The 14,437-nt window shown below is 41.0% G+C and overlaps 2 protein-coding genes across 2 annotated transcripts; both read left to right on the top strand.

Moving 5' to 3' along the window:
• Nucleotides 1-280: 280 nt before the first annotated feature.
• LOC306757046 (odorant receptor 131-2-like) lies at nucleotides 281-1,946 on the top strand (the record flags this gene model as incomplete). Its single annotated transcript, XM_079242010.1, has 2 exons — nucleotides 281-430; nucleotides 1,179-1,946. The coding sequence occupies 2 exons, from the start codon at nucleotides 281-283 to the stop codon at nucleotides 1,944-1,946; spliced, it is 918 nt and encodes a 305-aa protein (XP_079098136.1).
• Nucleotides 1,947-6,302: 4,356 nt separating this feature from the next.
• LOC306757045 (odorant receptor 131-2-like) lies at nucleotides 6,303-8,080 on the top strand (the record flags this gene model as incomplete). Its single annotated transcript, XM_079242009.1, has 2 exons — nucleotides 6,303-6,449; nucleotides 7,301-8,080. The coding sequence occupies 2 exons, from the start codon at nucleotides 6,303-6,305 to the stop codon at nucleotides 8,078-8,080; spliced, it is 927 nt and encodes a 308-aa protein (XP_079098135.1).
• Nucleotides 8,081-14,437: the final 6,357 nt, after the last annotated feature.

Raw genomic sequence — 14,437 nt, 5'->3', positions numbered from 1 at the left:
GGTTGGCTTTCTTGCCTAAGGCTGGATATGGAAAGTTGGGTATTGAACCACCTACTACTCGATTCGATAACAAGAACTTTAGATCTAAAAAATGTTGTGTTATGTCTCATTTTGCTTATACTTATCTGTTTTTAATGTAACAGTTTTTCTAATTTATGTCATCAGGCTGCCAAACCCACAAAATGTTTTGTGCTTGTGATATATTTACATGCATTATAAAATATGTATTATGTATTACATAATATACTGTATGTTTAACTCCAGCATCAACTTTAAAGAGATGAACACATCAGCTATCAACGTGACATCGGAAGTTCGGTATCAAGATTCCTTCAGTAAAGCTGTGACCAAGAACATGATCGTCATCATTCTGGGGATTTCTATTAACTATGTCAACACCAGTCTCATTCACACCTTCTGCAAACATCAGGTCTGATATCGCATGCTACAAAGACTAATTGATTTACTGTCAAAATTGGATAGAAAAGAATATTCAATAATTCTTTATATTTATGTTTTCTACAGCTGATAAAGATGTTGCAGCAAATAGACAAATTATCTCTTTGATAAAATATGAAACCAAGTATCCCTGCCACAGGGACCCTGCTACAAAGCACTTCTGATTCGTATCGATGAGTCATAGGCTGTTGGATTCTTTAATTTGAGTCAGATGTGTTGGAGCAGGGACACATAGAAAACCTGCAAGACACTGGCCTGATTTGGTGATTCCTGATATAGAATATAATATAATAATATATTTGTAAGCAGAAATTTATGTGAACTGAGCTTCAGGAGTGACATCTGTCACAGTTCAAAGCACCCTGTAATGTGCTGCATGTAAAAGTGTGTGTGTGTGTGTGGGTGTGTGTGTGTGTGTGAAAGGGGAAGGGGGGGATGTCATTCCCCGATCTTTCCTCCAACAAATCTTATGAAGACAGAGGCAGACGGGGCTATGATGGATAAATCACAAAAGCACAATAACTATTTTAAACATTTTGTTGACAGTGTTTAAAGTATCAGGGATTTACAAAGAATCTGAAAATAACATTAGAACAACTTCAATGGCTTAATATAATGCAGATCCAGATCCATAATCTGTCCATGTGTCTCTGTTTGCTACCTTACAACATATTCAACATGTTTAACATGTTTTTTTTTTTCCTTTTGGTTCCCTCCAGATTTTTAACACCAATCCTCGGTATATCCTTTTTATTCACATGGTGGTTAACGACATGATCCAAGTGACTCTGTCCATCACTCTGTTCATCATCAGCTACACCATCTACAAACTCAGTGTTTCAATCTGTTGCATCCTGATCGTGGTAACTATCTCTGTCACTGAAAACACCCCTCTGAACTTGGCCTGCATGGCGGTGGAGTGCTACATCGCAATCTGCCTCCCTCTTCGTTACGTTCAAATCTGTACAGTAAAGAGGACATTGATGCTGATTGGATTAATTTGGGCGACCAGCTTGTTGTCCGTAGTTCCTGATCTGTTTATTACTGTAGCCACAGAGCCTTTAGATTTTTTTCGTTCCCAAGTGTTTTGTATCAGAGAAACTGTGTTCAGAAATCCGAACTTGATAAAAAAGAGAGATATTACATATTTAGTGTTTCTTTTTATAGTGTGGTTCACCATCTTTTACACCTACTTTAAGATTTTATTCACTGCAAAAACAGCAAGTAAAGATGTAAAGAAAGCCAGAAATACAATAATCCTGCATGGGTTTCAGGTGCTGCTGTGTATGACAAACTATGCATCTCCTCTGTTATTAGGTGTTCTTCAGCAGTTGATCCCCAAGAATCACAGTGACTCTCTCTTTGCTTGCTATATTATTGCACAGGTTCTGCCGCGAGCCATAAGCCCAATCATCTATGGAGTTCGAGACAATACTTTCAGGAAATACTTAAAAAGGTATTTTTTATGCAAAGTCAGAGAACCATAGAATTACCACGTGGAGGTCATTCTAATAAAAGACAAAGCTTTACATGGTTTTGTTCATGCAATGTAACATAGAAAGTGTCACATCGAAGTGTTATTTGGATTTTTAAAACTTAATTTCTACAATGAATGGAAGACGGCAGAATTGATATTGTTTCTTTTTGTGTGAAAATCTACTGATTAAATCCTGTACATGTAAGAAAGAAATGAACATGTATCGAGACTTAATGAATAACAATCCATTATGTTCGAGCTCTTTATGTTCAAGAAAAACACGCTTTCTGAGTAAGCAGGTATAGACAATACTTTCAGAAAGTACTTAAAAAGGTATTTTTTATGTGATTTCAGAGCACAATAGATCAACTATGTGAAGGTAATTTTAATAGATTTAACTGTTAGTAACAGTTTTATGGACCGTTTTTAGAGACAGGGTAAAAGACACTAACCTACCTGTTGTGCAACTGCTGTATAAATGGTAAGTAATTCACTTGCATTTGCTTAATTGTTTTATAAAGTCACAGTTTTACTTTACTATGGATTAAATTAAACTTGTTGACAAGGGAAGAGAGTGGATCTGAGTTGATTCCTAAATAAATCCTTCGTAGTAGACGGTTTGAGAACCATTGAGCTCTAAGTATCTTTATCTAAAGGGTTAGAATCCAAGCTTTGGCATTTTTTATATAATTTATTTGTTGTGGTTCTGTAATCAGCTGTGTAGATTGGGTATGCTGTAATTATGCTGAAATTATTGAATGAGAGTCAGCAGCTCAGTGGCCACTATTCGATTTGCAAAGCATCCATGCAGAATCCTCTCAGCTCCACGCCACAGTTGTGAAAGAACAATGTCTCTATGAACCATATCAGTCTGAGCCATTTACACTGTTGCGCTGGCCTGTAGAAACAGCTCTAGCAGGTTCTGCAACATATGGGGACTCGTGGCAGACTGTGAGTTTTCATCCATATCATTTACACAGAGGTTTTACCTGGGTTACTCTGGTACTGGTTCATTTAATATCACAGCTAGTGATGTCATCAGCCTCGTTGTTGCTAGGCTACAAACGTAGCATGCCAGTATGTAAGTCCGTCTTTACTTGTTTGCAGCTAGTCCAAAATGCTGCTGCACAACTTTTAACAGGAACGAATAAGAACACATCACACCTAGTTTACCTCAATCCACTGGCTGCTTGTGCACTTTAGAGTTCATTTTAAAATTCTGTAGTTTGTTTATCAACTTTTATATGGTCTCCATTTTAATTGTTGGAGCTTCTCTACCACTACACACCATCATGGTCCCTCAGGTTAGCTGACCAGCAGCTTCTGGCCATCCCCACAGCTAAAAAGAGACTCAAAGAGTATGGGGATTTCTCTGTAAGTGGATTTAACCTGTGTGTAACCAGGAATGGTGGAGCATTGATTTATAATGCCAGAAAATCTGGTTAAGTATTGATATGCCTATAAGGATCTTTCACATCACTTTAGTTCACTTTAAGCCCCTCCTTCCTTATTTCTTCTTGGGACCCCCTTATGAATTCCTTAAGCTCCGAAATCTCTCCCTTTTTTAACAGTTTGCCTGTTGGAGGAGAACTGGAGTGGACAGGCTCTCATTGTGGATTTTGTTTTCCTTTCTTGCCTTCAACCTTCCACCAAAGATTACGGTCTGTCACTGCAGTCTATTAACGAGCAGAATCTGACCTGTTTACCATTGCCCATTTGCTAGTCTCCTTCACTGTTTATTTTAAAAACCAGTGTCACGATGTGGAGGTGGTGTGGACACAAATGTAGGGATGGGATGCAGATGCAGGATGCAGAGCAAAGATGTTTCAATCCAACAAAAACCTCTATTCCAAAAAACAGGACAAAACAGGATCAACCAGAAGACAAGAAAATACTAGCAATAAACCAGCAAACAACTGAAACCAGGGAGTATAAATACAGACAGAAACAGAACAAGTAACAGGTGTAATGACTGAAACCCCCCTACAAAGACCGGCCACCGGACAGCCAGGACACCGGGATGATGGGGGCAGGCTTGGTTCTGGAAGACGGCCATGAGGCCACACAGACAGCAGGCCAAGGAGAAGCGACATCCTCGGGAACAGGAATCAGAGGAGGAGCAACGTTTTCCGGGACTTACTGCTAAATAACTAACTGGAACTAACCAGAACAAAAAAAAAGAGACAAAATGTACAAACCATGACAACCTGCCTTAAATCTATTTTAACTTATTGGCCTTCTAGCCAACCTGTGAATTGATCTCTTTTGCTTTCATTTGTTCTTATTGGATCTTTTATTTATTTTTCTTAACTTATTTTATAATATTATTATATTGTTAAATTTTCTTCATTTCTGGTGTTTGATGTCATTTCATGCATTGTATAGCACTTTGTGCAGCTGCAGCTGGTGCAGCTGGTGTTAAAGGCTTTATAAATAAATTGATTTGACTTTCTAACACATTCATTGCGATCTCTGGAGAATTCAACAAGATATCCCACTCTGCAACTTTACCAACTCTACAACAATATGTTAGCTTCTCCAATATTGGACTGAATGCAAATGTAAAACAAAAAGCATACAGCTCCTCTGGCTTGCCTCCTTAAGGAAGATCAGATCATAATCTGGTTCTTCTCACTTACATATATAAAGTCATTGTTCCACAGTAACCAGTCATCAAAATACTTAAAACCTGGTCTAATGAAGGTGAAGATGCTCTGAGAGGGTGTTTTAAAGACACATTCTACAACTTTTTTACCTTAAAACTCTACGTCCCAGACTTGTTTGATGACACAATGATATCTATCATGTGCACTTGTAGAGCCGCCGCTACCCAGCAACGTCCCCAGGCTGAGAAACTGCAATATACAACTTTTATATACAGGGTACAACGTGACGTTTTGCTTCACGGTATAATAAGGAACTGGCTGGTTTGAACATGCAAGATCTCTGATTTGGCAATGAATCTGCTGAGGATTTCTGATGACTTTCTCACCTCCTCTACACAATACAGTGAGTGAAGAAACAGAGTGTGCTCATTGTACAGCTTCATCAAGTCCAGCATAAGACAGAAAGGTTCCAGAGATCAATCCTGCCAGGAGTCATCACTCACCAGAAAAAGGGATTCACTTCTTTTAAAATACAATTGTTTTCAATTAAAAACAAAACATTGGGACAATATTGTTGTAGTTGTTAAGCATTTAATGAAAACCTCAATAAGAAACAATATAAAACACATATATCATTAAATGCATGCAGCTGCACTTAAAATATGGATTATTTGCTCCAAGAAAATAATAACTGGAGCATGGAAACTTTGGTCAGCAGAAATTCCTCCTCACAGTTTGCTTTTATTCAGGGGTACTATGGGTTCATGTAAATAGGAACAATAAAACCATTAGCCACAACAATCTGTATGCAAAATAACTGTCCAGTAAAATTTCATAATCATTACAGTCACAAGCACACATGTACACACACACTCTGACACACATCCAAGCTACATGTAAATATCTCTGTGGACCATGGGATGTGAGATCAACATAAATGCCACAGTTCATCTCGAGTCTTTTGAGTGTGCCAGTTCAAGGAGACTTTGTGGTAAGTACCTCTAACTTTGAATCATGTGTGGACGATTTTCATGTAGCTCTTTGGTGACAATCAAAATATTTGACCTTTTTTAATTTAGAATTTTTCTTAATCGTCCATTACTGACCACAACAAGCAACATGTGAGTTTAACTTAATTCTATTTCTTGTAACTTTTTGTCTCATATATAGAATCTGGCTTTAACCACATTGCACCTCATGCCATTTTTTTGTGTTTGTGATATATTTGGAGCTGATGTAAATTGTGATTGTTATCTGACTTTAAAAATATATTTTTGTTAAATTTGGTGACAGTTTATGGTGGCCACCTCAAAATACTGATTTATATGTAGAAACATTTATAAATGACCTTAATTAATACTGCTCACATCTCTCAGACTGTGCAATATGTACCTTATTGGAAATAGGTAACATCAAAGACAAAATGTGAAAACAAGTTTAATTCTGGTGCTGATGAGCTGTCCTGGATTATAATTACAATATTTTGCTCTTTTGTTTGAAAATGTACAAAAGTGTTTTTCCCCACACACGTGATTATTAGATGTTTTCAAGAAAAACACTGTAAGTTAAGAGCAATAATTCTGACAATGTTATTTAATACTTTTAAAACAAAGGTATTTAAATATTTTTAAGCTTTGAAAACATCTTTCTAAAATCTGCTGCAGAGCTGTATTCTGTTATACTGTAGAGGAAGATTGTTCTGTTAAACTGAATTTGTTTTGTGCTTCTCCTTGCTTAACTCCAGCAACAGTTTTGAAGAGATGAATGCATCATTTACCAATGTGACAGCAGTCCGATATCAAGATTCCTTCAGTAAAGCTCTGACCAAGAACATGATCGTCATCGTCCTTGGGATTTCCATCAACTATGTCAATATTAGTCTCATTCACACCTTCTGCAAACATCAGGTCTGATGAGCCTTTTGTTACAAGCTACATACAATGTTGTTATTAACTGTTGCTAACTGTAATCAACTATTATTGGATAGCATGAATAGATAGTATTTTGAGCTGAAAGAAAGTTTCCTCACTCTCAACTGAACAACAGATTTTAAAAAGATGATGTCATTATATTGTGAGGGGTGTCTTGGAGAGGGCGAACTCTCCTAGAGACATAAATGTGGCAGGAAAGAAACTTGACTCTTATGAGCATATTCACAATAAAGCAGATGTCATTCTCTGGTGTTTCTTTCATGAGGCCACAACCATACAGTTGTAGTTGAGGGTTATGTTAAAAGCAATAGACAGGATAAATAATTACTTCAAAAACCACAATCTAATATTTGTTTTGTTTTCTCTTTTTCTCCTGGTTTGGGCTAGAAAACAATAATGTTAAAGACAGTTGATGACACAACTGTTTACTTCTTGCATGCATTTTTACATTTGCATTGCATTTAAAGTTTTTTGACTCCTCTGTAGTTTTTAACACGGTGACTATTACTTAAGCATCACAACAGCTTTCCAAAAGTTTAAGTGTCAATATCAATATTGACTGATACATAGTAGCCAAATTACCACATATATAATGTGGAAACAGTGTTGAAACTATTTGGAATTAATTATCAGGATTATAAGAAACCTGATCAAGTTTTACAAGATGAAGTTTAGGTCAAGTTTAATGGCTGCAAAATATAATGCAGGTACAGACCCATGACCTGTCTCTTTGTTGAAATCTTTATTTGTTACCACAATCCACTAATCATCTTCCGAGCTGTAATTTATTAAACTTTTCCTGTGTTTACTTTGGTTCTTCCCTCCAGATCTTTTACACAAATCCTCGGTATATCCTTTTTATTCACATGGTGGTCAATGATATGATCCAAGTGACAGTGTGCATCACTCTGTTCATCATCAGCTACACCATCTACAGACTCAATGTCTCTGTCTGTTGCATCCTGATGCTGCTCACTGTCTTATCAACTGAAAACACCCCTCTGAACCTGACCTGCATGGCAGTGGAGTGTTACATCGCCGTCTGCATCCCCCTTCGTTACTGTCAAATCTGCACCATCAAAAGGACATTGATGCTGATTGGATTAATTTGGGCAACAACCTTGTTGTTTGTTCTTCCTGATCTGTTTATCACTGTAGCCACAGAACCTTTGGATTTCTTTCACTCAAAATTGTTTTGTATGAGAGAGACTGTTTTTAGAAATCCCATCTTGATAAAAAAGAGAGATATCACATATTTAGTATTTCTTTTCATTGTGTGGTTCACCATCTTTTACACCTACTTCAAGATTTTATTCACTGCAAAAACAGCAAGTAAAGATGCAAAGAAAGCCAGAAACACAATAATCTTGCATGGGTTTCAGGTGTTGCTGTGTATGACAACATATGCATCTCCTCTGTTTTTAAGTTTTCTGCAGCAGCTGTTCCCTAAAGATTTTACTGACTTCCTTTTTGCTTACTATATTACTGTGCAGGTTCTGCCACGAGCCATAAGCCCAATTATATATGGAGTTCGGGACAATACTTTCAGAAAGTACTTAAAAAGGTATTTTTTTGTGAAGTCAGAGCACAATAAATCAGCTATGTAAAGGTAATTTTAATAAATTACATGGTCAGTAACAGTTTTATGGACTGCTGTCAGAGACAGGGCATAAGGCACTAACATACCTGTTGTACAACTGCTGTATGAATGTTAATTAATCACTTGCATTTGCTTGGCTGGTAGAAACCACAGTTTTACTTTATTATGGATTAAATTAAATTTGATGATTAAATGCATGCAGCTGCACTTAAAATCTGGATTATTTTCTCCAAGAAATGAATAACTGGAGCGTGGAAACTTTGATTGGTCAGCAAAAAATCATTGGGTTACTTGACGTAAACCCTGGTTCTTTGATAATAACAGAGTGATGTTTCACTGTGGGAATTGCTTGAGCGTGACCTACTATGGAAGCTCCAATGACACATCACATCTGTGACAGACAGGTTGAGCCATGCAGGGCTCCGCCCCTACATACAGATACGGCCAATAAACCACCTCCTACTCATTCTGGACAGGTTTCTTTTCATGTCCGTGCAAGAAGGAACGTGAAGTTGAAACACCTCACTATGTTATCAAAGAATCAGTGTTCATGTCAAATAACCCAATGTTCGTTTTCTAACTTCGCTCAGTGTTTCACTATGAGACATATAGCCCGCTCCCAAATTGCATAAAAAATCCCGAAGAGTGAGCAATAGCCCCTGACAGATAAAAGTTAGACCTAACTTCAAACACTGCATGAGCCAGCAATGGCTGAGCAACATCCTGCCTGTAAAACCTCACAAATGTGATTGGTGTGGCCCAACTAGCGGCAGCATGGATGTCCTGAATAGACACCCCTTTAAACAAGCCCCATGATGTGGCCATGCTCCTGGTAGAATGAGCCTTTATCTCTGTGGGGGGTTGCACCCCTCTATGTCTTTAAAACAGACCTATGGCCTCAACAATCAAGTGTGATAACCTTTTGCGAGACACAGGTTGCCCTTGTGGGAACTGACTCAGGAAACAAACAGTTGGTCAGACCTTGTGAAGTAAACTGTTCTGTTCACATGAACCCTTAGTGCTCGCACAATGTGTTTCACCTCTGCTCCTCCACAAAGGAAAATAGAGGAAGATGGAATGCCTGCAGCTCCACCGAGGAGCTGCAGGCTATAATGGTTCTATAACCTTAGGCACAAAAGCAGGATTGGGCTGCAGACACACCCTGATGAACCCTGGACTACACTGCAAACAAGATGGGAAGATTGAAAAGGCATGCAGATCACTGACTCATCTGGCTGTAGTCAAAGCCAAAAGCAGTGCTGTTTCAAATGAGGGAACCCTCAGTCCCACCCCCTCAATCGGTTCGAAAGGATGCTGAGAGAGGGAATCCAAAGCAAGCGACAAATGGGATGACGGGTTTGGAGACATGTAGTTTATGGCATGAACCCCTCATGAAGTGACACACCAGGGGTTGATGATCCGCAGGTGAGTGACCAAATCTGACATAACAGGCTGAAATTGCTGCCAAATAAACTTTGATTGTGGAAAAGGCCTTCCCTTTTTTCAACAAATCCTGTAAAAAACAGAGCAAATCTGCAACAGAACACTGGAACAGTACATGTTGCCATTCTTCACACAACTTCTCAAATATCTGCCATTTGAAGCTGTAAAGAGAATGTGTAGGGTGGCTTGTGTGTTCTGGATAGTGTCAATCACTCCTGGGAAGAGACCAGTACCATTTAAAATCCACCTTTCAGGGGCCAGGCTAAGAGTGCTACCCAGTCTTGATGGGGGTGGTAAATCTCTTCCCCTGCTTGAGAAAAAAGGTCCATGCGGACTGGAAGGGACCACGTTTCTGCAGTTACCATTTGAATGAGCTCTGCTACCCAAGGTTTGGATGGCCACCAAGGAGCCACCAGGATCAGTGCCAGGCCCTGTTCCCTCACTTTGGTTAAAGAGGGAGGGATCAGGCTGAGAGGTGGGAATGCATACAGCAGCATGTTTGGTCATGGGTGGGCTAAAGCATCCATCCCTAGTGGCGCTTCTGGCTTAGATAGGAAATAAAAACAGTAGGCAGTGGGAGTTTCCCCATGAAGCAAAGAAATCTACGGCATTTCGACTGTGTCTCTGCCAAATCTGTCTACCACTTGAAGAGTGAGTCTCCATTTCCCATACTGTGAGCTCCCCCTGAACAATAAATCTGCACTCCTGTTCAGGACTCCTGGTATCTGAGTTGCTCAAATGGATAGAAGTCTGGAGCTGCACCACACCATTATCTTCCTGGCCACCATCAGGCAGGTGCAGTGAGTGGGTCCCAGCCTGATGGTGGATGTAGGCTACCACCGTGGAGTTGTCTTTCGTCACCGAGACATGATGGCCTTCCAGGTGGGGCAAACAGTGTCTCAGAGTCAGGAATACTGCCTGCAACTCTAACACATGTATGTGAAGGTGGGCCATATTTTATGACCAAAGGCCATTCACCACTTTGTCCATCATAGCTGCACCCCATCCTTTTAAGGAAGCATTTGTTGTCAGGGTAAGCCTGGATGACACTGCACCCAGTGGCACTCCCGCAGTGAGAGTTGTTGGCTTTTTTCATGGCAAAAGAGCTGGCTCACACGCCGGTGTGATCTTCACATGCCGGTGTGATCTTCACATGCCGGTGTGATCTTCACAAGCGGCGGAGATGACGACAGGTGCACATTCACAAAGACGTGACCCAGCGCTGATAATCTCTCATCATCAAAAGCCCTAGCTACACCACTGAAATGACAGATGCCACAAGACCAAGCAGACACAGGCAAACTCTGAACAGCAAAACTTTCCACAGCTGAAAACAAGTCATGCACTGGGTGAAGGACGCAATCTGCCCCTCTGACAGAGTGACCCGATATGAGATGGAGTTTATCTTGAGTCCAAAATATTGCATACACTGCGCCAGAATTAGACAGCTCTTTTCCCAGTTTATTTAGAAACCGAGATTGTTTAAGTGACTTATCACCACTTTGGAATACTCAATAATCTCCATCTGTGACTGGGAGGAGATCAGGTAATCATCTATGTAGGAGAATATCCTGATGCTGCTGTTCCTCAATGGAGCCAGCACTGCATCAACACACTTGCTGAAAACCTTTGGGGATAATGATGGCCTGAACAGTATAGCTTGAAACTTGTAGACTATACCCTGATGAGCAAACTTGAGAAATTTTCTGTGTGGAGGATATATGTCAATGTGGAAATACGCATCTGAGAAATCAATTGTCACAAACCATTCTCCTGGGCGGATAGAGCGGCACAGTGTTTTGTGTGTTAACATTCTGGACGTATACTTTTGTAAGTGTCAATTTAAAAAAAGTAGCTCTAGAACTGGGTGGAGTGATCTCCTGTCCTTTTTCAGAATGAGGAAATAACGTGAGTAGAAACTCTGACAACTCTCTTCATCTGGGACTACTCTGACTGCTCTTTTGTCCAGCAGAGCAGCTGTTTCGTCTTGCAGGACATGAGCTAAACTGACGCTTGCCGTTGATGCTAACACACCATTGAATCTGGGTGGTTTGACAGTGAATTCAAGCCCATAATCCTGGCAAATAGTCCCCCTGATCCAGGGATGAACTGCACAAGTGCTCCACCTCTCTGTCCGGGCAGCCAAAGTGTAACGCGCTTGTGACATCACGCTGGCAATGGCTTTTTCTCTTATTTTGTTTTGTTTGTTTTTGAATGGACATTCTTCCCTCTGCAAAATGCCTGGATGCAGAAATACACATTTTATTTTGTTCGTTACCCCTGAATGGAACAAACTGAACTAGGACACTGTCGTGCTTGGTGGCACTGACAAAGTGTTTTGGCAGGCACGCAGATTTAAACCTTGTTTCACCTGCATCTGAGTCTTTGCTCTCTGCTTTGGAGGAGACTAAAAAGGACTCCTGATGAACTGGTAACCACAGAAGCCAATGAAAATTGAAGAACTGGGCTAAGTCCATACTCGGTCAGTTTTCTTTTCTTCAAAGGAGAGGGGACTCTGAAAATGGGGTGTTAGGTCACCCGCTTATTCTTCCCCTCCCCATGGTGGGACAGGCAATTTCCTGCTGCTACTGGTAAGGATTGTTTCCCCCATGGTCTCGGGTTCACAGCTTTGTTAGATGGGTTTGATTGCCCACCTACATGCCTCTGTGTTTTCACCCCACTCTGCTGCCCTCTTGCAGCTGCAGCTACAGCTACAAAGCCAGACCCTGTAGGGGAAGAGGGTTTGGCTTACATGGGAGAGAGAGGTTGAAGGCTTCACCCTCCTCTTTTTTGTGGGTGCTTGTCTTCCTTATTTTCTCCAAAGCTGCCCTCTGGTTTGATCATAAGTTGCATCAATGACCTTAGCCTTTTGGGATCACCCAGGCCCGACAGGTTTAACCATAGGACCCTCTAACCAGAGACTGCCAGTCCCATAATGTGACTAGAACCCTGCACTGCACCGCTCTCCTGAAAGAGTGGAGGATGAGATCATTTACCACACATATTTCATCCCACAGAACTGGGTTAGGCAAGCCAGAGTCCAGCTGGTGGCCCATCTACTCACGAATCTCAGCCTGATATGCAGACAGCAGTGTGAGTGTGTTAAGGAAGCACACAGACTGTGCTGCATACTTGTACAGCCTCTGATAAATGGATGCTGTGAGGCGATCCATCTTGGTGGGAACAGAGACACTTGAAGAAACTTGAAGAGACACTCTCAGCACTTGAAGATGCAATGAGTGACTTGCGGTTTGGATGAAGGTGATAAGCCACTGAAGGCTCAACCACTGGGGTTCAGCCAATCCCAGACAAAACATACCTTGCACTTCAAGCTTAGAGCAGCCTTTGGTCGGAAGCTTGCTCTTGTAAGGGCTCGACCAGTAATGGCTCATTTCTTTCATGCAAGCATGAACTGCCAATAACAGCTCCTTGGCTGGTGGCAGGGCTGATGGAAGTCTCTTGCCATCATATAGATCCAATTCTGTCCCTTCAGCATCCTGAGCTACAGGCCATGGGATTCAAAGCCTTGCAGATGCACCTTTACATACATCATATAAACTCCTGTCTGCTGCATGGGGAAATTTCTGCCCCACTGGCTGGCTGTGAAGCTGGGCTGGGAAAGTAGAGTCATCCTCCTTTTCTTCTATGTCGTTCATCTCAACTAGATCAGAGCTGGCATCGCACTCTACTTCCTTATTAACACTGGGTCAATCATGTCTGCCCAACTAATGATAGCTTGCGCCTGGAGCCACGGCTGTGGTCTCAGCAAGAGGGGGGGTCCTGGTTGTTCGCTTCTGCCACCTTCAGCCACCTTTCGAGGATCTTTTCAAGCATGAAGTAGCAATGCGAGCATTCCTGCATGTTAGCTAACGAGTTCTGAGCGTGTTTATTGTCCATGCAAACTATACACATCGGAGGAGGGTCCCTGCCAAGATGGAGGCCCCAAATGACGCAGGGCACGGGCGGGATGCAGCCTCCTTAGTTGTTGGTTCCGACCATCTGGCGGGGATGGCAGCTGGAATGCGGCGAGGAAACAGGCTTGTCGTAACACGTTAGTCTGTTCGTGGGTGCTGGTCAGAGGGTTAATTCTGGGTTTACTACTTGATGTCCGAGTCACCTTGTTGTGACATGTTAGCTGAAGCAGATTGTCTTGATGACAAGTTAATGTTAGACTAACAACTTCTTACTGAACACGGTTACCAACCAGAGCCAGGGACTGTGTTCAGTGACGTGCCCCTTTACTGGATATCTGTGAACAGATGAACAGTACACCAAGCTAGTCTGTCCATGCTGAGAGAGCTTTGCTGTAGTTCCACATGGAAAGAAAGCGAGAATGAGTAGGAGGTGGTTGGTTGGCCATATCTGTACGTAGGAGCGGAGTCCTGGCTACGGCTGTACCTGTCTGTCACAGACAGACGTAGTGTCATTGGAGCTTCCATAGTTGGTCACACCTAAGCAACAATGAAACACCAAGCAAAGTTAGAACCTCCTTGCTGTGTATTTTTTACTCAGGGGTACCATGGGTTCATATAAATAAAAACAATAAAACCATTAACCACAACAATCTGTATGTAAATAAGTATCTAATAAAATTTCATCATTATAGCAACATGCACACATGTACACACACACACTCTCACACACATCCAAGCTACACGTAAATATCTCTGTGGACCATGGGATGTGAGATCAACATAAATGCCAGAGTTCATCTCGAGTCTTTTGAGTGTGTCAGTTCAAGCGAGACTTTGTGGTAAGTACCTCTAACTTTGAATCATGTGTAGATGATATTCATGTAGCTCTTTGCTAACAATCAAAATACTTGACTTTTTAAATGTAGAACTTTTCCTAATCGCCCACTACTGACCACAACAAGCATTTAATTAATTTTTTAGTTAGTTTTTAAAAGTTAATTATGTTC

This window comes from Telmatherina bonti (genome assembly GCF_933228915.1).
Source record: "Telmatherina bonti genome assembly, chromosome: 6".
Lineage (NCBI taxonomy): Eukaryota > Metazoa > Chordata > Actinopteri > Atheriniformes > Telmatherinidae > Telmatherina > Telmatherina bonti.
This window is presented reverse-complemented; position numbering and strand designations above follow the sequence as displayed.